At 42.1% G+C, this 25,541-nt stretch overlaps 1 protein-coding gene and 1 long non-coding RNA gene across 5 annotated transcripts in view; one reads left to right on the forward strand and one right to left on the reverse strand.

Annotated features, from left to right (window-relative positions):
* LOC117223867 (terminal nucleotidyltransferase 5C) overlaps positions 1-25,541 on the forward strand; it is a 150,655-nt gene that overhangs the window by 123,029 nt on the left and 2,085 nt on the right. For 2 of the 4 annotated variants that reach the window (XM_076523058.1, XM_076523059.1), the window contains one exon: positions 16,249-25,541. This exon is cut by the window's right edge and continues 2,085 nt beyond it. In XM_076523058.1, the coding sequence (XP_076379173.1) occupies positions 16,294-17,568 (1,275 nt within the window). In that variant the 5' untranslated portion in view covers positions 16,249-16,293 and the 3' untranslated portion in view covers positions 17,569-25,541. Of the gene's footprint in view, positions 1-4,886; positions 5,383-5,700; positions 6,052-16,248 lie in introns of those variants that run through there. The other 2 variants (XM_076523057.1, XM_076523056.1) reach the window with 2 other exon arrangements.
* Positions 1,867-4,899, reverse strand: LOC143259704 (uncharacterized). Its single transcript, XR_013033720.1, has 2 exons — positions 4,280-4,899; positions 1,867-3,594 (listed from the first exon to the last, which is right to left on the reverse strand). It is a non-coding gene; the product is annotated as an uncharacterized LOC143259704 (long non-coding RNA).

A 25,541-nucleotide genomic window follows, 5' to 3' on the forward strand; every position in this document is an offset into this window, starting at 1 on the left:
ATGGCCTTTCGTGGACTTCGAACCCCTTACGGATCTGTTGTAATTTTTGTAAAAAATTGTTGGGCTTCCAGCTGAACTGCCAGAGGCGGTTCTCCGTCAGCCACGCGAGCATGATCGGCGATTCTGTGTAAAGAATGTGACGTTACGAAGGTAGTCGAGCTTCAATAACCGTGTTAGTGCAGTGATTTTTCCCTAATTCGCGCTCCAATTGCGCGCAAAAATGGACAATTTGGGAGGAGGAGAGCCTTGCCACTCGTTTTTATGGTTACCGATTTTCGACAACTATGAAAACGAGACGCAAGGCTCTCGTTTTCCGAAACTGTGCATTTCTGCGCGCAATCTGGGCGCGAATTAGGAAGAAATTGACGCTCAGATTAAATGCAAAAGTGGACAATTTGGGAAGAGGAGATAGGGGAGGTCTGTCTCTCTCTTTCGCTATCTATTTCTCTCTCGCTCTTGCTCTCTATTTCTCTCTCGCTCTTGCTCTCTATTTATCTCTCGCTCTCGCTCTCTATTTCTCTCTATTTCTCTCTCTCTCTCTCTCTCGATCTCTATTTCTCTCTCTTTCTCGAATTCTCACTCTCTCTCTCTCTCTTTCTCGAACTCTCACTCTCTCTCTCTCTCTCTCTATTTCTCTCTCTTTCTCGAATTCTCACTCTCTCTCTCTCTCTCTTTCTCGAACTCTCACTCTCTCTCTCTCTCTCTATTATTCTCTCGCTCTCGCTCTTTATTACTCTCTCGCTTGCTCTCTCTCTCTCTCCCGTTCTCTATCTCTCCTGCTCTCTATCTCTCTCCCGCTCTCTATTTTCTTCCCGCTCTCTCTCTCTCTCTCTCTTCCTATCTGTCCTCTCCCTCCCTCCCTCTCGCGCCTTGCCACTCGTTTTTATAGTTACCGATTATCAAGAACAATAAAAACGAGTCGCAAGGCTCGTATAATCGCGTTTCCTCTTCCCAAATTGTCCATTTCTGTGCGCGAATTACGGAGAAATGACTGTGCATCGCATGAATGAGGTCCCCGGAAACGCAAAGTTTAAGAGCCGTTGTTCTAAACGCATTAAAACATTGCGCGTTAAAACCTGCGCGTTTATTATCCAATAGAATGTTACACGATTGTAAATAGTTACGTGAGTGTATTATCGTCACGTTACGTAGCATAACTTGGGCTTAAAGTGTATGCGATTAGATGGGTAACCTTGAAGAAGAGCGAGAGAGCGGGAAAGCGGGAAAACGAGAGAATGAACGCGAGGAAGTGGAAAAACAACGATAAGAGGCGCGAATTATAAAAATTGATTCGGACTATCGAACTATTGAACCATCGAGCTATCGACTTCCGGTATTTATCACATATACAGGGGGTCCCGCGTTTACTCGTGCATGCTTCGAGAGAGCGTTCTACAATTAAAAATAAGACGAAAATATTATATTATATATTATTATGTTATATTATATTTATATTTATTATTTTATTATCATTTTATTATTATTTATTATATTATTATATTATATATTATATTTATTATATATATTATTATATTATTATATTATATTATATTATATTATATTATATTATATTATATTATATTATATTATATTATATTATATTATATTATATTATATTATATTATATTATATTATATTATATTATATTATATTATATTATATTGTATTATATTATATATCCGTGCCTGTTACCAATTTCCGTGCACCCCGAATTAAAAATATATAGAAAAAGAGAATTTTTCTATATAAGTTGTTATTTCTATATAAATCTTACATAATAAAAAAGAATATAGATCATCGATTTGGTTTGTAACTTCAATTATAGGCCGCCGTAAAAAGGCGGAAAAATTGAAAAAAGAAAAAAGAGACGGTCTAACGTATATCTATTGTGTGATGTACCAACTTGTATACATGTGTATATGCGAGTATCTGCATTATTTTGACATAATCGTCTCATCATCCGTCGCAAGAGCCTCATGAATTTCCTCGTTAGGACATATCCTCGCGATTCCGGACTTTCGTCCTCCCACGCTGCGAACGTGCACCCTTGTTCGCGGTCTTTTTAATTTACGAGTTCGCTGGGTTCTCTCTCTCCACGCAACAGTATAACCTTACCCTGGCTGGCGGTGTTCATTCAGTGACGCCCACGCGCTCTCCACGCTCTGACGTCATAGAAAAAGCGCTGGAGGAGCGTGACCAGATCTGGGCCACCGCCTCTCTCCCTCTCCCACTATCTGTCTCCCTCTCTCTCTCGCTATCTATTTCTCTCTCGCTCTTGCTCTCTATTTCTCTCTCGCTCTCGCTCTCTATTTCTCTCTATTTCTCTCTCGCTCTCGCTCTCTATTTCTCTCTATTTCTCTCTCGCTCTCGCTCTCTATTTCTCTCTATTTCTCTCTCGCTCTCGCTCTCTATTTCTCTCTATTTCTCTCTCGCTCTCGCTCTCTATTTCTCTCTATTTCTCTCTCGCTCTCGCTCTCTATTTCTCTCTATTTCTCTCTCGCTCTCGCTCTCTATTTCTCTCTCGCTCTCGCTCTCTATTTCTCTCTATTTCTCTCTCGCTCTCGCTCTCTATTTCTCTCTATTTCTCTCTATTTCTCTCTCGATCTCTATTTCTCTCTCTCTCTCTCTCTCGCTCTCTATTATTCTCTCGCTCTCGCTCTCTATTACTGGCTCTCTCTTTCTCTCTCTCTCCCGCTCTCCATCTCTCTCCCGCTCTCTATTTTCTTCCCGCTCTCTCTCTCTCTCTCTCTCTCTCTCTCTCTTCCTATCTGCCCTCTTCCTCTCCCCCTCTCTCTCTCTCTGTCTCTCTCTTTCTCTCTCGCTCTGTCAGCCGGTTGATCAAACTTTGGTATTTTAGTTGGTAGCGAAAGGGTTACGTCACGAGAACAGTTGTCTCGTGCGACATGAACGGCTTCCATATGTTCGCGCATTTTGCACCGTTGAATGAATGTAGGGTACCGATTATCATAGACGTCAATCGGTGCATACATCTTCGGAAGGTCGTTCACGGAACGGACAATCGAGGAAAAATACGTTCCGTCCGCCGTTGGCCATTTAAATGCACGAAAACGTAAACGACGAGAGCCGTTTAATTCCATTACGAGCTTGCTTCGTCACTCGTGCATTGTCTGCATTTATTTATGCTGCACATGGCTCGCGCCGATGCATTTAGTACGGTTGGCTATAAATAATCGCTCCCGCCCGATCGATTAATTTTCTGTCTCAATTGTGAATTATCTGTGTACCCTCGACAAACTGTGTACCGACATTTTACATTTTTTTTCTTACATTTTCTTTCTCTCCTTGAAGATGTAATTGTTTCTGAAAATGCCACGAAGGCTACGAACACGCGAATAACCCGCTCACGCAGGCTTTTAAAAAAAGTGCTGTTCGATCGGCGATGATCGTTTCGTTCGTTTCACGGTCTATCCTATTTTCGAATGCTCGATTTTACGTTTGTATAGCAAACTAAAGTATTACATTCCTCTCCGTGCACCGTCATTCTTCGGCACCGAAGTATGTGAATCATATTTTCTCGTTCGTGTTGTAAAGAGTGATTCTGAGTTATTTGTGTTCGCTTCGTTGTCGACGATTCTGAAAAACGAAGTAAATGAAACATTCGATTAAAATATGGGACAGGTTGCTGCAACGAAGGAGCAACTTTACTTTCGAATTAATTCAACCCCTTCGCGAACCATTTTCTTTTCGCAGTTACCGCGATTCGAAATTTTTCGATTGAAATCATTTCTTTGGAGGGAAAGAAAATTAATGTTTATCGTGCGTATAAATTGAATGGAATTTATTACTATTTTTGGAATTTTATAATTGGAATTTTAGTCTATTTTTAAAGGAAAGAATGGCATTTATTGCTCGATAAATTATTATTAGATAAATATTATTATAATAATATTAATATAATATAATATAATATAATATTATTATAATATTATTATTGAGATAAATTATTATTATTGTCATCGCGAGTCAGTTAAATCGGTAAACAAGCAAATACAATTAAAAATCTGACATAAAACGAACGATTCGCAATCAATGAAGCCTTTTTTTACGTCCCAGGACAAAAGAATACCAAGTACAGTAAATTCTCCCCAATTGACGCTCAGATTGAGCACTAAAATGTATACAATTTGCATGAAAAATTGTATACTATAATAAAATATAGTATTCCAGAAATTTTCGAACAGCCTAAAAAGAAATATTTACAAAATAAAAAATTCTTGCGACGCGACGAAATCGATTTCACAAAAGAATACCAACATACATCGACATATTAACGTATAAATAACGACATCCGCAACGTTAATCCGACGCTCTCTAGCTGCAACACGCAAAAAATCGCGAGATGATCACGCGCGCGCGTCTTAGAGACAGCGAGCGCGTTGTTCGCGCGCCTCATCCCGAACCCAAACGAAAGATCACATTGTACCCAATAAAATAGATACGAGCAATCGAAATCGCCGCCTGCTCCTGGCAAACAGTCCTCGCGTGCGGCCGAAACGATTACCGAAACCGCCGACTAACGAGCCGGGGACTCGCGAAACAGCACAATCGGAGGCGCTCGTACAAACAACGCTCTCCTAATCCTCCGAATCCACCGCGCGCGCGCGCGCGCGTGCAACAGTTTAGCAGGTTCGACCAGCGTCGAGTAAGAATTTCGGAGATTCCGAGCCACGAGCTCTGCGCACGAGCGATTACAACTATCGCCGCGGCGGGCCATTAATTCGGCAAATGTACCGTGCCGCAGCATCGTCGTCCTCGGATTTCTAAGCCGATAAATTCGTCGCGGAATCGGCCCGTTACGGCGCGCACGCACGCACGCACGCACGCACGCACGGCGGACACGGACGCCCGTATTGGTGGGTTCGCGCCGCCCTCTTAGGGCACCCGCGACTTCGCTACTGCTCCTCCTGCCGACGGTGCTGTCGCCACTAGCACCGCCACCTCCGCCGCCACCTCCACCGTCGACGCTACCACCACCGCCTGCGTCGCCGTCACCGTCGCTACCGTCACCGTCGCCGCCGTCACCACCGCCGCCGCCGCCGCTAGTCCGCCTCAGTCGCCTTTCACTCGGTCGGCCTTAGTTCGCTGGTGCCTCTCATCAGCTGCGGATCTCTCGACCGTGGCGGACCGAGAGCCCTTGCTGTTGCACGCAATCACCAGCCGCGCTCGACGCCGTTTAACATTCGGGCCCAGTGAACGATCCCCCGGGGCCCCTGTTCAGTGTCCGCGAAACGAGACCCACGCAGTCCCCGGCGCCGAGAGAGCCGCGTTGCCCCCGGAAACGATTCCGACGGAGCAAGAGGAGGAGATCGATAGGGAAAGAAACCGAGTCTCCACTCGACGCACGTCGAGCCCTTCTTCATGGTAAGCCTGCGGCACACGGGCCCTTGGATTCTGTCAGATTCTCCCGATCGATTTTTCGTAAGGGCCCACACGGTATTGTTTGTGGCCACGAGCGGCGGTCCAGTGATCATCCACAGGTGGTGCGGTCGTTCTCCGATCGAGGAATGGTATGCTTGCGTGTGCATATGTCTCCCTCTCTCTCTCTCTCTCTCTCTCTCTCTCTCTCTCTCTCTCTCTCTCTCTCTCTCTCTCTGTCTGTCTCTCTGTATATATCTGTGTGTCTCTCTGCGTGTCTGTGTGTGCGGGAGGGGTGCGCCTGCGAGTGTGAGCGTGCGTGGCGTCCCGAACGAGTGAAAGTTCCTCTTCTTCCTCCCTGCTGGTCAGCCTCTCGGTGATGATCGTTCAGCTGGATCTATGTTTCGTTCAGTGGACCGAGCGGATCGATCGCTCGCGATCGCCGGGACGCGACGGTCGCTGCTCCGCCGCGGTGCCAGAAACTTCGCGAAGTGCGGCGCGTTCCGCGTGTGACGCAATCAGCTGTAATCGGCGCGGCGCGGCGCGACTCGCGGCGCGCGGCTGCGGCTGCTCGGGTTACAGGTGTCGTCGTTCTCAAGTGCACGGTGATCAAACGGATCGAGGACCGGGAAATCGATGGGGACCGCTCGATCGACCGCCGATCCTCCTCCTACGGTGAGAGTTCACTCTGCGCCGCTTCGAGCCGCGCCGTGCAACGACCGGTCGCGCGGTCCCCGCGAGCTCGATCGAGCCTCGTCGCCGCGCGGCGAGGACCGACGAGGGTTGCATCGAGATTTTCGGAGTGCATATCCACGATGATAACTAGGATGCTAGTGAGTGATGATCGAAGGAGATTCGCGAGGTTTCTCCCGCGCTACGGAACGAGTTCGATGTTTTTGCCGATTTTGAACGACGATCATTCGCCGATCGCCGAGAACTCGGCTTACTTTCTTGGAGATTCTAGCGATTCTAGACGCGACGAATGCAAGGAATTTGTGGTCGAATCGCGATTGTATTTTAAGACGTCGGGCGCCGCGACGGTCGCATATGGGCGACGCTAATTCTTTAGCAATCTTGCAGAGTCATTTTCGTTGCGATATTATTATTTTCGAACGAACTGAATTTGACTTGGATGTTTCGGATGCGAAAGGGTTCGAATGTCGTCCCTTCGTCGTCGTGTGATGAATTTGAAGTTTCTAGTTTCGGTTCGATCGATTAAATCGCTGTGACTTTGACGGAATTTTAGTGCTTCATTGTCGGCGCTCGACGTGTTAATTGCTCCCGAGATATGAGGGAACTGAATTCGTTCGGCACTTTCGACGGTTTTATTCGGATTCGCGGTTCAATTGACTGTATTCGATCGTCTGTGATGGAGTCTTTTTCTTTTTTAATCCGACGATTTTAAACGACGGAACTGGAATTCGACGTTTTTCTTTTCTTTTTATTTAAGATTCGTGCTTGAATTAATCGTATTCGAGATCGTCCCCTGTGAGTTTTCGCGAATTCGACGATTTTGAACGACGAAACGGAACTTCGACGTTTAAATTTTAATAATTAATCGATTCATTGTTGTCGCGACGTGTGCTCGAACCGACGAATTTATTCGAACGTTTCCAACGAACGAGTTCGTATAATTTCAACGATTTCGGTCGATTCGACGGTTCGGTGTTAATTTATATTTGTTCCTATATTCGGGCAGATCTGACATTGACTTTTATAACAAAGCCACTTGTTACTGCTACCGATTCGTACACGTTCATCGATAGTGCTACGATCGAAGTTACGTATGACGATATACGTATATATAGAAGAAGGAAAAACACATTGGACCGCGTGGGTTTGAAGCTAAACCTAATCTAAAATTTGCGTTGAATTTTGACATTTTTATGTAGGAACTCGTTTAACTCGTTTAATGCTAGATTTACGGAGCACAAAAAAAACAGCTGTTTTATATCAGTTTATAAGAGTAACAATCAGACATTTATTCTGATTTATTCGGATAGTTTCAAAGATAAAAATGTTTCCACCTGGTAAACATCAACAATATGAAAGAAACCTTGGACAGTATCAACTTGAGCGATAAAGTATTGGAATTTCTTAAGTCTATTGGTATAGTTCAACAAATATAGCATCAGATTACTCTACGTTCGGGTCCAGACGGACCCATGATACCAATGATACCACTCATTTTGAGCTAAACATTTTGAGCTAAAGTTTTGTTGTTATTATCATCGTTGTTATTATTATTTCTATTATCTTACCATACTTCTTTTGCATAGTAATTACATTTGTTTCGGTATTTGTTGTCGTTGCTGTAATTATAAACAAACGGCAGGCGGCATCGAGTGTCAATTTGTCGAGGCAGGCTTCGAGCTCTGGGTCCGACAAGACCCGGACGTGGTACAGAAAGGATTAAATAACTAACATAATCGTGTGTACGATCGCTAATGACCCAAGGATTGATGCAAGCTTAACAAATAAATAAAGGAAAACAGTAACGTGATTTTTCTTAGACGATCACTCCTAAATGTTCTACTCCGATTTAATTAGAATGTTCTGAATAAAGTATCGAAACACTATGCAGTAAATTCTCCCTAATTGACGCTGAAATTGTGTACAAAAATAGACAATTTTGGAAGAGGAGATACGACTATCTGAGCCTTGGCGGCTCATTTTTATAGTTGTTGACGATGTTTAACTATAAAAACGAGCCGCAAGGCTCGAATAATTGTAACAATCGAATAATATATTATAATATATTATATACTTTTATATATATATATATATATATATATATATATATATATATATGTATATATATATATTATTATATATAATAATAATAATAATAATAATAATAATAATATATATATATATTATAATTATAATCAAATTATAATCGAACAATATAGATCTCCTCTTCGCAAATTGTCCATTTTTGTGCACAATCTGAGAATCAATTAGGAAGAAATTACTATAATTCAGACTTACAACGAACGAGTGAAGTGGAGAGCTGCTACGACTTCGAGTACCTTTTTTCGAAAAAAAGAGAAAAAGAGAGAAATTGAGCGACCACAGAATCCACTTTTAAAGTCCCGGTGCCACTCTGGCGGCCTCTTCTTGTAAGTCACCGCTATCGATAACTTTAATGACGTCTGTCAGCTCGTAATCGAGCGGGTCGCGCTATCGACTTACGTTGCGGCGATAATTGAGCATTATCGCGTCCGACCAAACGCGCGCTCTCTCTCTCTCTCTCTCTCTCTCTCTCTCTCACACGCGGATATGTGTGCGCTCTGTGCACGATTCGAATCGTTCGTGGTTCCATTTCGTTCGCACGTGAACCCGTATAAGTCGCGGCGAACGAACGAACTATTGGCACATTTAATTTCTTCGGTAATAATGTTAACGAGCGAAGCATCTTATTGGATACAATCTGCATTTGTTTCGGCATTTTAACGTAAACCGAGAGACACTGGGAAGCACCGAAATAGTTTACGAATATTTAATATTTAATATTTAACAAGTATTTAATATTTAATATTTAATATTCTACGAATATTTAATATTTAATATTTAACAAGTATTTAATATTTAATATTTAATATTCTACGAATATTTAATATTTAATATTTAACAAATATATAATATACAATATTTTACAAATATTTAATATACAATATTTTACAAATATTTAATAGTTACAAATATTCGATATTTTACAAATATTTAATAGTTACTAATATTCGATATGTTATAAATATTTAATATTTTACGAATATTTAGTATTTAATATTTTACGAATATTTAATATTTAATATTTAACAAATATTTAATATACAATATTTAACAAATATTTAATATACAATATTTTACAAATATTTAATATTTAATACTTAACAAATATTTAATATTTAATATTTAACAATTATTTAATATTTAATATTTAACAAATATTTAAATAGCTTACACAGAAATGTTAAACGCATGCTGCCAATAAAATAATAAATTATCCAATCGAATAAAAATGTATCCAAATAACAATTTCTCCGAATAAGACTCTCTTCGACCAAAGATTCGTTCGAATAAGAAGTTATTTGTTGTTTCAACGAGAATTTATTTACGTAGAAAATAATTCGGAAAATAATCGACTTGAATAAAAATTCGACAATTCTAGTGTTTTTCCATAGTTCACTGATTAATTTCTTCCGTGTTAATTTGCCACAGTTTAACTTTACCACGGCTGCTGCATCGAAAAGTTTGTTACTATCGGGTTAGATGAATCGTTAACGAATAGCTGAATAATGTTTCTCGAGGTGCGAGGGAAGTCGTTAATCGAATGATACGGCATCGTAATCTCGAAGAAGCGTTAAGCGTTCGAAGCGCAAGAACAATATTACACAACTTTCTCTCGACACGTTCTCCCTCCCCTGGGTCCATCGATGTTTTAAAAATCAGATTCTAGAAAAAATTCGAATCGCCTCTCTTTCTTCTTATCATCAACTTAGTCATTCGTTCTTCTTGCTGTTCCGTTATGATAAATGAATGGTCCGCACGCTAATATTTCTCTTAAATTATGACGTGTTTGGGACTCGATAATTGTTATATATATATAATATTCATATATATAATATCTAATAATTTATATATATATATATAAATTATGTATATATAAATATAAATTATTATATATTATATATATATATATATATATATATATATATAATTATAAATATATATATAAATATAATATAATATATATATAAATATAAATAATTACATGTGTTATTATAATAATATAATAATTAATAATTCATAATAATAATATATATATATTATTATTATTATTATTATTATGAATTATATATAATGATAATTTTTTATTATATATATATAATATAATATTATATATATAATATATAATAATTTATATTTATATATACATAATTTTATTAATTTTTTTTATTAATAATTTATTAATTATTATTATTATATATATATAATAATTTATATATAATATTCATAAAAGTATTATCCGCTTCTTTTCCGCGAACGTGACGCTATTAACACGTGCACGCGAGCGTTGACATCCTTATCATTGGAAGATCGTCATTTCTTATGCAGTCTTTTTCTTGTTCAGTTGACAGTTGTTTTTTAACCGTCTCATCGTCTCTTTGCGCATAATACGGTGCTCGATAAATAAGGTTCGTCATCTTACTTTGTATTTTAAATTGTACACGCTGCTGCAGAAAGTGTGTCAGCAATTTATTGTTATCTGCTTTATATGGAAGCCGATCTTGTTTTGACTTATTAGCCGAGATTATTTAAATTGCTGACATCCGACCAAGCGATACAGTTACAAAAATATCACGCTTTTCTTGGAACCGAATCGATCAACACAGATTATATAATATTTAGGCATAATATTTTCAAAATCTGTTCGACCGACCCTAAAACTTACTCTTGCACTTGCATTTGCACCTGCAGTGCACCTGTTGCTACAGGTTCGCTGTCCCAGCGAAACCAAAGGGGATCTTCGGCAACCATTGTTTTACGATATCTTTCGCAGCTTCGATAATCGGAGTCACAGAATTATGTTTATTATTATATATAATATAATATTATTATTTATATATATATTTATTTATTATATATATAATATATATTTATCATTATATATAATTCATAATTATAATAATAATAATAATAATATATATATATATTATTATTATGAATTATTAATTATTATATTATTATAATAACACGTGTAATTATTTATCTTGAATTATTCTTAATAATAATATTCATAGCTGTAGCGCCTCCTTTTCAGAGCGCGCACCTATATGTGTCGCGAGAATCAAGCGATGACAAGTATACTCGTCGGAAAAAGCTAACTGATTAAGGTTATGTCACGGTTATTAAGTAGGTTATTAAATAGCCAATGATCGCTCGAGGAAGCGACGAGTATGCTCGTCGATGACACAAAATACTTCCAGTTCTCCGTGACGACTATACTCGTCGAACGAAGCTAACCGGTTAAGGTTATGTCAAGATTATTAAATAGGCTATTAAATAGGTTATTAAATAGCCAATGGTCGCTACTTTTTACGCACGAGTATACTCGTCGTGACACGAAATACTACCACTTCTCCGTGACGAATATACTCGTCGAACGCAGCTGACTGATTAAGGTTATGTCACGGTTATGAAATAGGTTATTAAATAGCTAATAAAACTTTTTACGAGTGTATACTCGTCGTGACACAAAATACTGCTATTTCTGACGAGTATACTCGTCGAACCGACCGGTCAATTCGAGCGTATTTGTCGCGAAGGATACAGCAGTTAAAAGGTTAAAAGGATCGCGATAAAGATGTTACGATCCAGTCATTAATTATTTTCAGCAATCAATATCTTCGCTGTGAATGAAACACGCGTTTATCTTATCGTGTACTCGATAATTAAACAGAACGTATCTTCGTACAAAATAAACGTTTCCGAGAAGTGAGAATTTTCTCGAAGCTATTTCAGATCCGAAATCTAATTTAATCGAATTTATAGAATATGAACGAACTTTATACGCTAAAACTTCTTTCGAGAAATGAGCCGTTTATTTTGAAAGTGGCATAAATTACTTTACCGTAATGAAAAGTGGTGATTTATTATATTTATATATATATATATATATATAAATATAAAAGTATATATATATATATATATATATATATATATTATAATTTTAAAATATATATACAAATATATATATAATATAATATAAATAATATATAATATATATATATATATTATATATAAAAGTGGTGATTATTTATACTGAGAAAAATATCAGTATCCTGAGATAAGCATCCATATTTTTAAACGTGTTAAAACGCAAACCCTTAAATATATCGACTAAAAAGCAAAATGACTTATGCCACTTTCAAAATAAACGGCTCAAATAATACTCATTTTCCCAAATTGTCCATTTTTGTTTACAAGCTGAGGGACAATCCGGGAGAATTTACTGTATAATGTAAGCACACTTAATAAAATATCTCTCCGAATGACATTGATTATTACACGAGTATATATATAATGCAAAGTCAACAAAGTATACAATCGAAAGGGATAGAAAAAAAATCGATGCAACGTCGAACGCATCCGCGACTCGTGTCTCCGTATGATTTCAATGCACTCCAACGTGACATTCTGTTTTCAATGCGGATATTTGGAGGATCGTGACGCCTCCGCGCGAAGGTTAAAGCGACTTCATTTCCTTGAAAGTTCGAGCGGCGTTCTATGAGAATACATGAAACGGCAAGCTAGAACTTGGAATAGGTCTAGAGACGCGAACGTGCACACTACCCGGATGTAACCTCGTGGCATTTCGAAGTGTACACGCGTACATTTCGCACACCGCGACACGTGCGCGCGTGTATAAATGCATACGTGCCGCAAACGCGCAGCTTTAAGCGCTCTCCGCGCTACTCGTAAAGTGATTACATTGTCGAACGATAATTTCGGCCTGTATTAACCAGTCAGCGTGATCCTGGTATACAGTTTGTCATACAAAAGACGAATCCCAGAGAGAGGGATTGCTCTGTCACCCTCGATTTTTGGAAAAACACGAGGTTTCGTACAGTAGCGCTATTTAGGGTAAAAAAAGGGCATCGCGTAAAAAATAAGAACATTAGATAGCTCGGATTTTTGTTACAAGATAGAGGAGAGTTTCCTGAACGTGACAGTGTACTCAGTGTTCGATTCGTCTGGTTTCAAGTGGCCGCAAATATCCGTCGTTCGATCAGTGTCGTAGCGCGCATTTTTCACCCTTTTTGCCCACTTTTTTAACTCCCTTCAAATTGTCCATTTCAAAGTAAAATTATTTATATTATATTATATTATATTATATTATATTATATTATATTATATTATATTATATTATACTATATTATACTATATTATATTATACTATATTATATTATATTATATTATATTATATTATATTATATTATATTATATTATATTGTATTATATTTATATTAGTTAATTATAATGTATTAATATAATATAATATAATAGTAATATAAATATCAGATTTTACTGAAATGTCACGATACGTAAAGTTTCGCAACTTTCCGTCGGTAAATTTGCATGCATGCCTAAAATATCATCGATATTTTGCTTGTTTTTTTTTTTAACTACAAACAGTCAAACGTTGCGAAAGATCTGGAGATTTTTACGATTAAAAATTCAAGTCATTCGATACAATCTGAGAAAAAAAAGTTGTTCAGCTTTAAAGGCTGCTCGAATACTTTCGCGAGCCACGGTGTGTACATAAGTCATTTAGTTTTTGTTATCTCGCAACTTGTCGGGAAAAAGGAGCGAAGTTTCCATTCGACCCACTACAAGAAACTTGTAGTTTTACATAAAGTTTGCTTCATGCTTCGTCACAATCTGCAAACTTTTGAGCGAAGGGGAAACACCGCGAGGGATTTAATGTACGTAGAATTAATGTGTACAGGGGAGTCTCGATTATCCGAACCATCGATACCCGAATTCTTTTTATTAGCCAAATATGAATAAAGTATAAATATACATTTAAATATATAAGTATAAATATAAATTTAAATATATAAGTATAAATATGAATATAAATATACAAGTATAAATGTAAATAAGTATAAATATATAAGCATAAATAATATTAAATATATTAGTATAAATATAAATTTAAATATATTAGTATAAATATAAATTTAAATATATTAGTATAAATATAAATTTAAATATATTAGTATAAATATGAATATAAATATATAAGTCTAAATATAAATATAAATATATAAATATAAATATGAATATAAATATATAGATATAAATATGAATATAAATATATAAGTCTAAATATGAATATAAATATATAGATATAAATATAAATTTAAATATATAAGTATAAATATAAATTGAAATATATTAGTATAAATATGAATATAAATATATAAGTCTAAATATGAATATAAATATATAGATATAAATATAAATTTAAATATATAAGTATAAATATAAATTTAAATATATTAGTATAAATATTAATATAAATATATAAGTCCAAATATGAATATAAATAAATATAATTTCGTTAGCTGAGCATTCGTGTTTCCACATTTAGACCGCATAATCGAAATTCTGCGTCAGTTTTCATATTTCCAGAAATTCTGTTTGTTTGACCTATGGAGAGAATTTAAGCTGCTTATTTAGCATGGTTATGGTTCTATATATCACCGCAATAAAAAACGAATCAGTAATTCTGTGGCTGCGAGGAAGATCACCGCGAGTCGCATGTTTTCACTACCGAAATACTTTCGTTCAGAGTTCTGATCACCGATGGCTCCGTATCAGCAGCGTTTCAAATTGCATAATTTGTATTCACGAGGTTCTTTTATGATGCATACGTAAATCCTGTATGCTAGAGTTCGATTAACGCGTTAAATCGAATTTGAAATTCTCAGTCGCGACGCTTTTCCTTATAGCCGTAGAATTAATCGTCGAACATCATTCTACGTATGTTTTTTTTTAATTCAGGATTTTAATAGCGTGAATTAGCTGAGTAGCTTCTGATTATTAATCAAACGAATCACGATGATAAATAAATAGATAATTCTAAATCAAATCAATTAGAATTAAACACATAAATTAAAATCAAATAAAATTAGGTAAAACGTTATTATTATAATTGATTTATCATTGAGGGATAACGTTAAATCATAAGCAATTGGTTAAATTAAAATAAAATTGAGAATAATTTCACGTAAGTTGCGGTAACTCTTAAAAATATGAGAACAATAAAGAAAGTTCGAGTTGCTATTTGTTCTAAATTGTTTGTATGAATAAATTAGAACTTCTAAATTGTATATTTTATCGCTGACAATTGTTAGGGCGATTTTATACTGTAAAATAGATGGTATTCAGATTTAATTTGTTGGAATTATTATACTTGCGATTACAAAAATCATTGTAAGTCGGACATGATTATTTCAAAATTACCCTTTTCACAATAATATTTATATTTAGTATTTAATGTAATATTCTATTAAACGTCCACATCTGTCTCGCAGACGTGAATTTACTTTTATAACTTTTTACGATAACATCGTTTACGATAATATCATTCAAAGGCTTAAATAACAATCATTTTAACGAACGCGCAAATTAAATGTTCATTCACTAAACACTATACTAGCCTACTATATGTACCAGATAGTAGACTTGGCATACAATAAACGAGCCGTTCATTTCGAAACTAGCCTAAGTCCATTTATTTCAAACTCCAGATATTCAAGGATTCTGCGTTTCAATAAATTTGACAATATTGATAATATAAGAATATATATTATATATATATATATATTATTATATATATATTATATATATATATTTTTTTATTATATATATATATATTATTATATATATATTATATATATATATTTTTTTATTATATATATATTATATATTATATATATAATAATATATATAATAATATATAATAATTTGACATAGTAGTACACATAACGTTTTTGCGTTTCCAAGGAATTATTGCGCTCTAGAGTAATATAAATATTCAAATATCCATCTCCGTATTTTCGAAAACTGGACTTCTCGCATTCGAGCTGAACGGCTCGAATAATAATAAGAAAATAAATAATCAGAAAATACGAATAAAAAACCACGAAGGCAGCCGCGATAAATGAATAAATATCCCGATCTCGTTAAGCCGGACGGCTCGAACGTCGGTAGGTGCGACGCGGCGCCTTCCACGCGATCCTCCCGGATACGGTAATGGCACGGTTAATAACATCTCCCGTTTCAATTCGGTTGCAGTGTGGCTCCCTGGAGATCGGCGAGGAACGCCAGCGTCGGGTCGCAATGATGGAGTCCCTCTGCCAGGTGAACGGCACGAAGACGAACGACGGCAACGAGACGAGCAGCGTCAACAACCCGAACAACAACCCGGACTGCCCGGACCCACAGCAGAGGCTCGCGGTGCTCAGTTTCGAGCAGGTCCGTCGGCTGAACGACGTGATGAACGAGGTGGTGTCGATCCACGGCCGAGGTAACTTCCCCACCCTGGAGGTCCGTCTGAGGGACCTGGTGACGGTGGTGCGTAGCAAATTGGAGACCGACCCGAGCAACGGTGGCGCCGGCATGAGGGTACGGGACATCCGGCTGAACGGCGGCGCCGCGTCCCACGTTCTAGCAACGGAGTCACAGCCGTACAACGATCTGGACCTGATCTTCGCGGTGGAGCTGTCGAGCGGCCGGAACTACGACAAGGTGAAGGCCGCGGTGCTCGGCTCGCTGTTCGACCTGCTACCGGAAGGCGTGAGCCGCAAGCGTATCACCACGTGCAGCCTGAAGGAGGCGTACGTCAGCAAGATGGTGAAAGTGAACAACGACGGTGACCGGTGGTCCCTGATCTCCCTCGGGAACTCCCGCGGCCACAGGAACGTCGAGCTGAAGTTCGTCGACTCGATGAGGCGGCAGTTCGAATTCTCCGTCGACTCGTTCCAGATCGTGCTCGACTCCCTCCTGTTGTTCTACGAGTGCAGCAAGCTGCCGATCGGCGAGAACTTCTACCCGACGGTGGTCGGCGAGTCCGTCTACGGTGACTTTCAGGAGGCGCTCTATCATCTCCACAAGAAGCTGATCTCGACCAGGCATCCGGAAGAGATCCGCGGCGGCGGCCTGCTCAAGTACTGCAACCTGCTCGTCAAGATGTACAAACCGTACCAGCCGGACTACATAAAGACCCTCGAGCGTTACATGTGCTCGAGATTCTTCATCGACTTCCCGGACATCAGCCAGCAGCGCGCCAAACTCGAGAACTATCTGTGGAATCATTTCGTCGGGCCCGAGGAGGAGGCCCTCAAGTACCAATACCTGACGTTGCTCTACAACGTGGTGGAGGAGTCCACGGTGTGCCTGATGGGCCACGAGAGACGACAGACCCTGTCGCTGATCGAGAGCCTCGCCTACCAAGTGCTCTGCCAGGAGCAGCAACAACGGCTGACGAGCCATCAGCAGACGCCGCCCGGCCCGCCGGCCGCCTACGTTTACGCGAACGGTTACTATTACACTCCCGTGATACCCACCGCGTGCTACGCGTGCACCTGCAACTCTTGGATGGCGTGCTCGTCGTGATGCGACACTGACCACGACGCCGCTAACGCCGCCATCACCGCCACCGCTACTACAACCACCACCGGCACGGTCACCGACCTCGGTGCCGCCACCAACAACAACAACAACAACAACAACACCACCACCACCACCACAACCACCGCCACGATCGTTATCAGCAGCCGCGGGACTAACGACGATGACAACGACAACGACAACAACGACGACGACGACGACGACGACGACGACGACGAGGAGAAGGAAGACGAAGAGAATCGGGAGAAGCGCGAGGAACGCGGTAACGTTGATCACGTTGCGTTCGATCGCGACCGATCCCGACGTCACCTTGGCCACCCCTGCGTTCGCGGGGACGAAGCAAGGACGCCGTCGATCTTCCACGAGCGGAGGCCGGCCGAACAACGCCTGCTCCTCAGTTGACGTTTGGTCTTGTCGAACGCGGGTCAGTCCGAAGTGTGACGTAGACGAGGAGGAGCTCGTCGGAACGGCGGAAGAACGAAGAGGAGAGAGATCGTGGATGGCGGGACGACGCGGGGAAGCGACGGGGATGAGAATAGCGACGAAGAGAGAGAGAGGGGGTGAACGGACCGGGGAACGAGAGGAAAAGCCACGATTCTGGCGCCCGTTGATCGGCGTATGGTGACCGGTTTTCAGAAAGACTGACAGCCGGGGGAGATGAAAAAACGATCCCCCATCGCGGACGTGTTCTCCCTCGGCCAACGCGTACCAGTTGCGGTGAATCTAACTCAGTTGTCGAAGGGATGGGTGGGGGGGAGAGAGGTGGGCAGGATCTATCCACGATATATATACATATATAATATACGGTACTTGCTCTGCTAAGAGGGTCGCAGGGGATCAACCGAGAGACTACAAGACTCCGTGCGAAACCGAGATACAAAGTAAGAAATATGTGTTGTGCCTACCATTTCGAAGAGGAGCATCTCTAGACGCGCGCGTTCTTTAGACGGGAACGCGGAGCGCGGGGTGGAGGGGTCGGGGATCAAAGCGACGTCTCGGTGATCGCGTCGAAAGGGGCGCGGGTGTGTCTGTCGCGGGCCCGCGCGGGCCCGGACGATTGTTGTTGTGTGATAGCCACGATTAGAATATTCGCGTACGAACGAGGCCCCCCGTGCACACGGCAGCGCGCGTGTCGCCGCGTGCTCGAGGAACGATTCCGAGCGGGCGCGGGCGTGTGGAGGAGAATAAGGGCGAATGGACGTGCGGAAGGAGCTAAGCGAGCTTATGTTTGCGAAGAGAGCCGGGGTGGACGGAGGGGAGGAGAGCACACGGAGCGCGGGGAAGAGGAGAGAACGAAAAAATTCAGGCGACGTAGCTCGCCGATCACACGACTGAAACCGCAACAAATTTTCTCTCTGTTGGAGCGCATCTATATCTATATGTGTATCACCGAGCCTATACGTACACGTATACACGTATACATATACGCGTGCATCGCGCGCGCGCGTGTGTGGCGCGGTGCGTCCGAGGCGCGTTCCGGTCGCCCCTCTTTCTTTTTCAATAATCGAAAAATGGAAAAAAAAGCTGTATAAAAAAAAATAATGCGTAACGAGACGACGGGGGGAAGGAGCGCGCACGTGTTGTCGGGGACGCGTTGTGACGAGAAAATATTTGGGAAAGGGGGAGGGGGGGCAAGTAGTGGTAACGATTACGAAAGAAACGGAGAGCGAAACGATTTACGGCCGTGGCGTTTGCAAGCAAAAATATTATAAATATATATAAATATGTGTATATATTTATATATATGTGTATATATGTATATATATATGTATATATATAAATATATATGTATGCATATATATATGTATATATATAAATACATGTATAAATCTATGTATAAATATTAATGTGTGGCTGTGAACACATTTCAATTTAGATACTATGTAACGTGATAAAATTTTGGAAAATCGGGAATGAGCGATCGGCGCGACACGTAGAACGAGCCTCGCGCGGCCAGGTGAGGCCCAATTCGGGTTTCTCGGCGTTGCCGGGAAAACGAGCGAAGCCCGCGCGAGTCGGGCGCGCGCGATCGAGCGGCGTTCGAGCCGTCGAACGAGATGACTTCGCGAGCTGGAACGGAGACAGGGTGGAAGTCGCGAAGGTTTCTTTCGGTTTTCGGAGGCGCACGCGAGAACAATTGAAAAGCTAGAACGGGGCCTGTGTAAGCCTTGATGTGCCGGTCGAAGGACGCGAGACTCCGCGTTTGCGAACACAGAAGGCGTCATATCTTTCTGGACGCTGTCGCGCGCGCGCGCGCACGCGCGATCACGCCGGCGATTTGACACGCGATCGAGCGATCCTTGCGCGGCGACCCTAGACTCTCGTTGCGGCGGCGACCGCTTGCATAACTTTCTTTATTAGATACCGTAATTATTTAATACCGCGCGGAGCGCACCGACGCTCTCGCTCGAAACGCGTTCTTGCTCGTGCTCGCGCGCGCGCGCGCGCGGTTATGCGAGCGCGTGTGCCTCCGCGACCGGGCTCGTTGGCGTGTGCGTGCATGTGTGTGTTGGCGCGGATTATGTGTCTGCGCGTCTATATGCTCTATACACGCACAGAGACAACACACTGGACACGGATCTCCGTGGTCTCGAGTTTGCGTGCGCCGTGCGCGCGCGCGAAGACAGCGAGCGAAAGAGAGAAAGAGAGAGAGAGAGACAGAATGAATGATAGAGAGAGCGAGAGAGAGAGAGAACGTGTATGTGTACGGAATACTAGCGTCCCTCTCTTTACATGTATGCTCGCGTCCGTATCGACTGGTGACCCCGTTAGTTAGCTCAGTCAGTCACTTTACTCGTTCGCTCGCTCGCTCATCGGTTAGTCTAGCAGGCCTCGTTCGCTGGCTCGCTCAATCGCTCACTCTTCCTTTCAGTTCGCAGGCGAAAGTAAAGGCCTAATAAAAAGCCTGCAAACTGGTTTTTCTGGTATATCGCGTGTTAATGCTAAGGAGAGCCAGACCGACTGGTGTGCGCTCCGTGCACTTCTATCCGGCTGCTTCTACGCCGATCTACTACCACCGAGAGAGTCTAGCTTAACAACCACTACTTCAGTCCTCGTCGCTAGTGTCCGTCTTTTTCGACCGTTCGCGCGTGTCACCCTGGCCGAGCTGTTCACGTTGCACGATATTCTTTATCGTCACCGTCGGTGATAACGCAACGACGATCCCGCGCATCTCTCGAATCGAGCTCGAAAAAAAAACACCAAAAGACGCCGCGCTTTCTTTCGGGATTCGCGCGCGTCGCGCAGCCTCCTCGTCGCCGAAAAGTTTCATCGTTTCGAGATCGCGCGAGCCGATCCTTGATCCTTCGCGGCGGAAGACGCTCTCCTGCGGATTCGAGCAGGCCTTGAGACAACATTTACATCGCGTCGTCGACGTTGCTCGAAGCTCGCGTCGTCGGCGAGAGGTTCTTGGGACGAAGCGCGGTTCTGGAGGAAGCGCGTCGATTGCGGATGATCATGTCGTCGTGCCGGATGATTATGATGCTAGGAGAATGGCAACGATTCGGTTATGATCTAGTGCAGGGATCGCGCTGTTCTGCCGGGCAGATCGCGGAAGTAGCTCGGATGACCGGAGGTTCGCGAGCGGAGCGTTCGAGGATCGCGCGTCGACTTCGAGCGTCTTTCCTCGACGTCGAGCTTGAAGATCGACGCGACTCGAAGAAACGACTCGTCTCGCTGCGTCCCGATTCCTAGCGGCAACTCGGCGACAGAGGCCGCGGAACGAGGAGACTTCAAACACATCGAGCGAAATTAACCGCACAGAGCTTTCTTTCGTCGAATAGGCTCGGCGATTTTTAAGACACGCTGTCGCCGATGATCATCGTCGTTGATTCTTCGATTATTCTGAATGGTGCTGCAGTCGCGGATTAATCGGATCACTGTGGATCGGAGCTTCGTCGGGCGCGGAGACGACGCGAGTCGAAAGTTTTCGGAAGTTCGGACAGTTTCCTGCGGCGCGACGTCGCTTTTCTTTTAGGTTCGACAGACTGTGATAGAGGACGATTCGCTTGGGGAGCTCGAGACGCTCTTGGACAATTCCCCAGACACTCGGATCCTTCGTGTAGAGCTTCGTGTAGAGCTTCGTTCGAACTTCGCTAGATTTCGGCGGCTATTCTCGACGCGGTTCGCGGACATCGAGTCTCGGTTTCGCGCGAGCTGCGATGCAAGATCGTCGATTTTCTCTGCTCCGAAAAACGATGCAGCTCGCGCGAATCTGTTTTCGAGGTCGAGGAAAAACGGAATCGGCGATCGAATCGATCCACCGGCTGTGATCGTCGCCGGCGAGTCGAGATCTCTGCGAACGATCGCGTTCTACATCGATTTGGAACGTCGCGTTCGTGAATTTTTCTTCTCCAAAAAAGAAGCGAAACTGTCGCTGCTTTAGAACCCGGATTCGATCGTTCGTTGCTCTCGCAGACGGATGTTTCCTCGATTCGATCAGCGCGTAGATCGGCGCGTAGATCGGCGCCGCTCTCTGCTCGCCGAAACTCTCGGCGCACGCTCGGTCTCGGCTCGAAACGATGAAAAATCTTCGACGTGGAGCTGTGCATTTTCAAACCGTGAAAAACTGTGTTTCCCGCGATATCGTTTTCCCGCGCGATCTCTTTCTCGCGAGGCATTCTTCCAGAGTTCCGAGGCATTTAAAGACGTCGCGCGAACAAGGAAACATCGAGGATCAGGTGACCCAGAATCGGGAGACGAATCACCGAAGCCCGTCTTCTCCACTGTCGTCCGGTATCGTCCGTCGACGCTTTAATTCCCGAAAGCTTTAAAAAACAACAGCGTTTTCAGTTTCTCTTTTTTCGACATCGATCACCGTCGTCGCGATCTATCAGCTTCGATCTGGATTACCGATGATCGTTTTAACGTTGGTGACACACAGGATTGCGATATACACGTACGAAATATAGATAGATATATATATACATATATATATATAGATACATGTATACATATATGTGTTTTTTTTCTTTTCTTCGAGTTCGCGCGAACGAAACCGCGCGCTAACCGTGTGAACTTGTGGCGAGTTTTATTAGATATTTCCTGCCGATTTTACCGGAACACAAATTTACGAGACGTCGTCGTTGTCGTCGGCATACCCGTGTGTGCGCGCGCACACACGCATACATAAATACACGAACACACGTTTTAAGGACACTTTTCTAGACGTATTTGCGAAACATGCTCCCGATCAATCGGCGAACTCGATTACGATTATTTGAGCCGAGCTTTCCAATTTCAGAACGAAGCACGACTGTAAATTTTTCTCGTTCGAGGATAATATAGTTTTTATTTAGGATAATATTCGATATCACGACGACGGTCGTCGCGTCGCGAGCCACAGGTTTTTCTTTTTTTCCCGCACGGAAAGCGAATGACAATTGAGACGGCTTGTTCAAGGGATCGATCCTCTGTTTTCGTCGGAATAATAATATTGTTTCAAGTACGTACCTTTTTTAATCGTCCCATGCTTGAATTCGACAGAGTTTTTAGAGATTAATTGTGCGAACGACTCGCGCGCGGTTGTTCGAGCATAGAAATGTAACAGTTTTTTAGACGTTTCAAAAAAGCGAATCTAATGTTTTATAGAATAATTTATTGGCCGGGGATTAGGGTGGGAGGGAGGGTGGGAGGGTGGGATCGGGGGAGGAGGAGGGGAAGGGAGGGATTTAAGAACTGTCACTTTTATAGTCTCGCGGTTTTCGATCATTGGTGCTGGGAGCTTTGGTTCTCATGAAAGAAATGATTCACGATCACGCCTAATCAAGCCCGATCGATCGATCGGTTTGTTCGGCGATCAATCACAACAACAACAAAACGGCTCTACGGAACGATTAAGTGAGATCAGCTGACTATGCATCCGGCGACAGAAAAAAAAAAAGAGAATTTCTCAGTCAACGGCGACCGATGAACGGTTCGCCCGTGAATTTTTAACTCTGCTCAAAAGTGCGGGTACAAGATGTTTACAAATTCTGCTATATTTAACGGAGAAAGTTGAGAAGAAGAAGAAGAAGAAAAAAACGATAGGAGAAAAAGGACGAAAAAAAATAAGCGAACACCCTAGCATATTAAATATTCTTATTCTTGAATTTAAGATTTTCTATTCGTACGATTCGTGTGAGTTTCGAGAGAATGAATATTCTTCTACGACGGAACGTAAATCGAGCGGCGACTTTTTTTTACGTAACTTAAATTAAAAACACTTCGAATGATTTAAAGAAAAAGGAAAAAAAAAGCGTAAAACGAATATAAAACGGTATGATACTGCTCTATTCTTCATTGTTACACGGTACGATATCGAACGGAGGAAGAAACTGGTACCGGTTTCTCTCGTTTTCATTTTTCTTTTTTTTATTTTTTTGATGACAATTCGAACTTGAATATCAAAGAAGAAATACCGGAAAAAAATTTCTTAATAGTACAATTGATTACCTAATTAGGCATAGCGAAATTCTATCGATTATCACGTTAGGTAGGTAATCCGATCCGCGTGAGGGAAGAAAAAGAAAAGAGAGTCTTGTTCCTCTTCGCTTGAACGCTAAGTAACGACAAAGAAGTATGTCCGAGCTTTTGACCAGAAACTTGTCTCTTCGGATAAAAAGAAAAGATTCTCTTATTCACGCGTTGTTCGTCCACGAATGGCGATGAAAAATCTCGGCGGGTTACAGAAAATTACGTCGCCCTGTTGTCGCGAGCACGTGTCCCAGATCGGTCAAGGTCGGAGGTCGTCATCTTCCTCCGAAAATGAAGAAAGCAAAAAAGCGAGAAAGCAAGCGAGAAAAAGAAAAACAAAGTCGTGTCACCGATTCCTCTTGTGGCGAACACTCGACTCGATCGATCCGCGCGATCGGACTGGCTCGGACCGGGTCGGATCGATCGAAATCGAAACGAATCCCTTATATACCAAAGACGCACAGTTGTTTCGACGTTCGCGCTTTCCTTCGCCGAACGATCGCCGAAGGGCGGTCGATCTTCGATCGAAGTCGGCGGTCGAAGTTTCGGATCCGATTCGTAGGACTCGATCAGCGAAGCTAGGATCCCCGATCTTCGCCGGAGTTCTCGTCCAGAAATGATTCTCCACGGTTAACGAGCTCCGTTCCGATTCCTTCGATCGTTTCGACGATTTCGCGGCTTCCTTCTCGTTTCCCGAGACCGGACGCCGCGCGTCGCCGTCGTTCAATTCGGTTCGTTTGTCAATTCGTTGGCCAATTATTAGAATTCCGATCGATACACAGTAATGTCTCTCTAATTGACGCTCGGATTGTCCACGGAAATGGACAATTCGGGGAGAGTGGACACGATTGTTCGAGTCTGTTCGAGATTGTTTCATCGTTGGTTGACAATTCGTAACTATAAAAGCGAACCGCGACGCTCGAATAATCGTATCTCTTCTTCCGAAATTGTCCACTTTTGCGGAGAATTCGAGCGTCGATTGGAGAGATATTACTCGGACCACGGTGATCTGAAATCGTGTACGAAAAATATTCCTCCGGTTGACAGTCCAAATTTGTCCTCGGACGAAGGACTTTTCGATTACGTTACCTGTAATCATCGAGCGGATCTCGCGCGAGAGAACAGTATTCGATTAGACCGAAGTCATCGGCTTTGGCCATCCACGACGGAAGTTCGACGCTCTCGCGGACGCCTCGTATATTTTTCACCCTACGATACTGATACACCTTAGCGAATAAAAAGCCTTAAGGTCACTTCTCGTTGCGTACGGTCTAAGAAACGCACGCGGCAAGACGCGCGGCCGAGGTTACGACACCGTGTCGCGTCCTCTGTTCTAACGCTATCTCTCTGCGCGTACTTTTTTAACGTGGTAGAGAGCGACCCGCGGACCTGTTCACTCGTATCCAATAGCCTTAAAAGTTTCTGTAATCCCCTGATCTTCTCTTATTTTCATTTATCCCTTATCTCGTAGTGCGTATTGCCGTATTAATCCGTTTTAAACGATC

The sequence above is a fragment of the Megalopta genalis genome, chromosome 6 (assembly GCF_051020955.1).
Source record: "Megalopta genalis isolate 19385.01 chromosome 6, iyMegGena1_principal, whole genome shotgun sequence".
In the NCBI taxonomy this organism is placed as follows: Eukaryota; Metazoa; Arthropoda; class Insecta; order Hymenoptera; family Halictidae; genus Megalopta; species Megalopta genalis.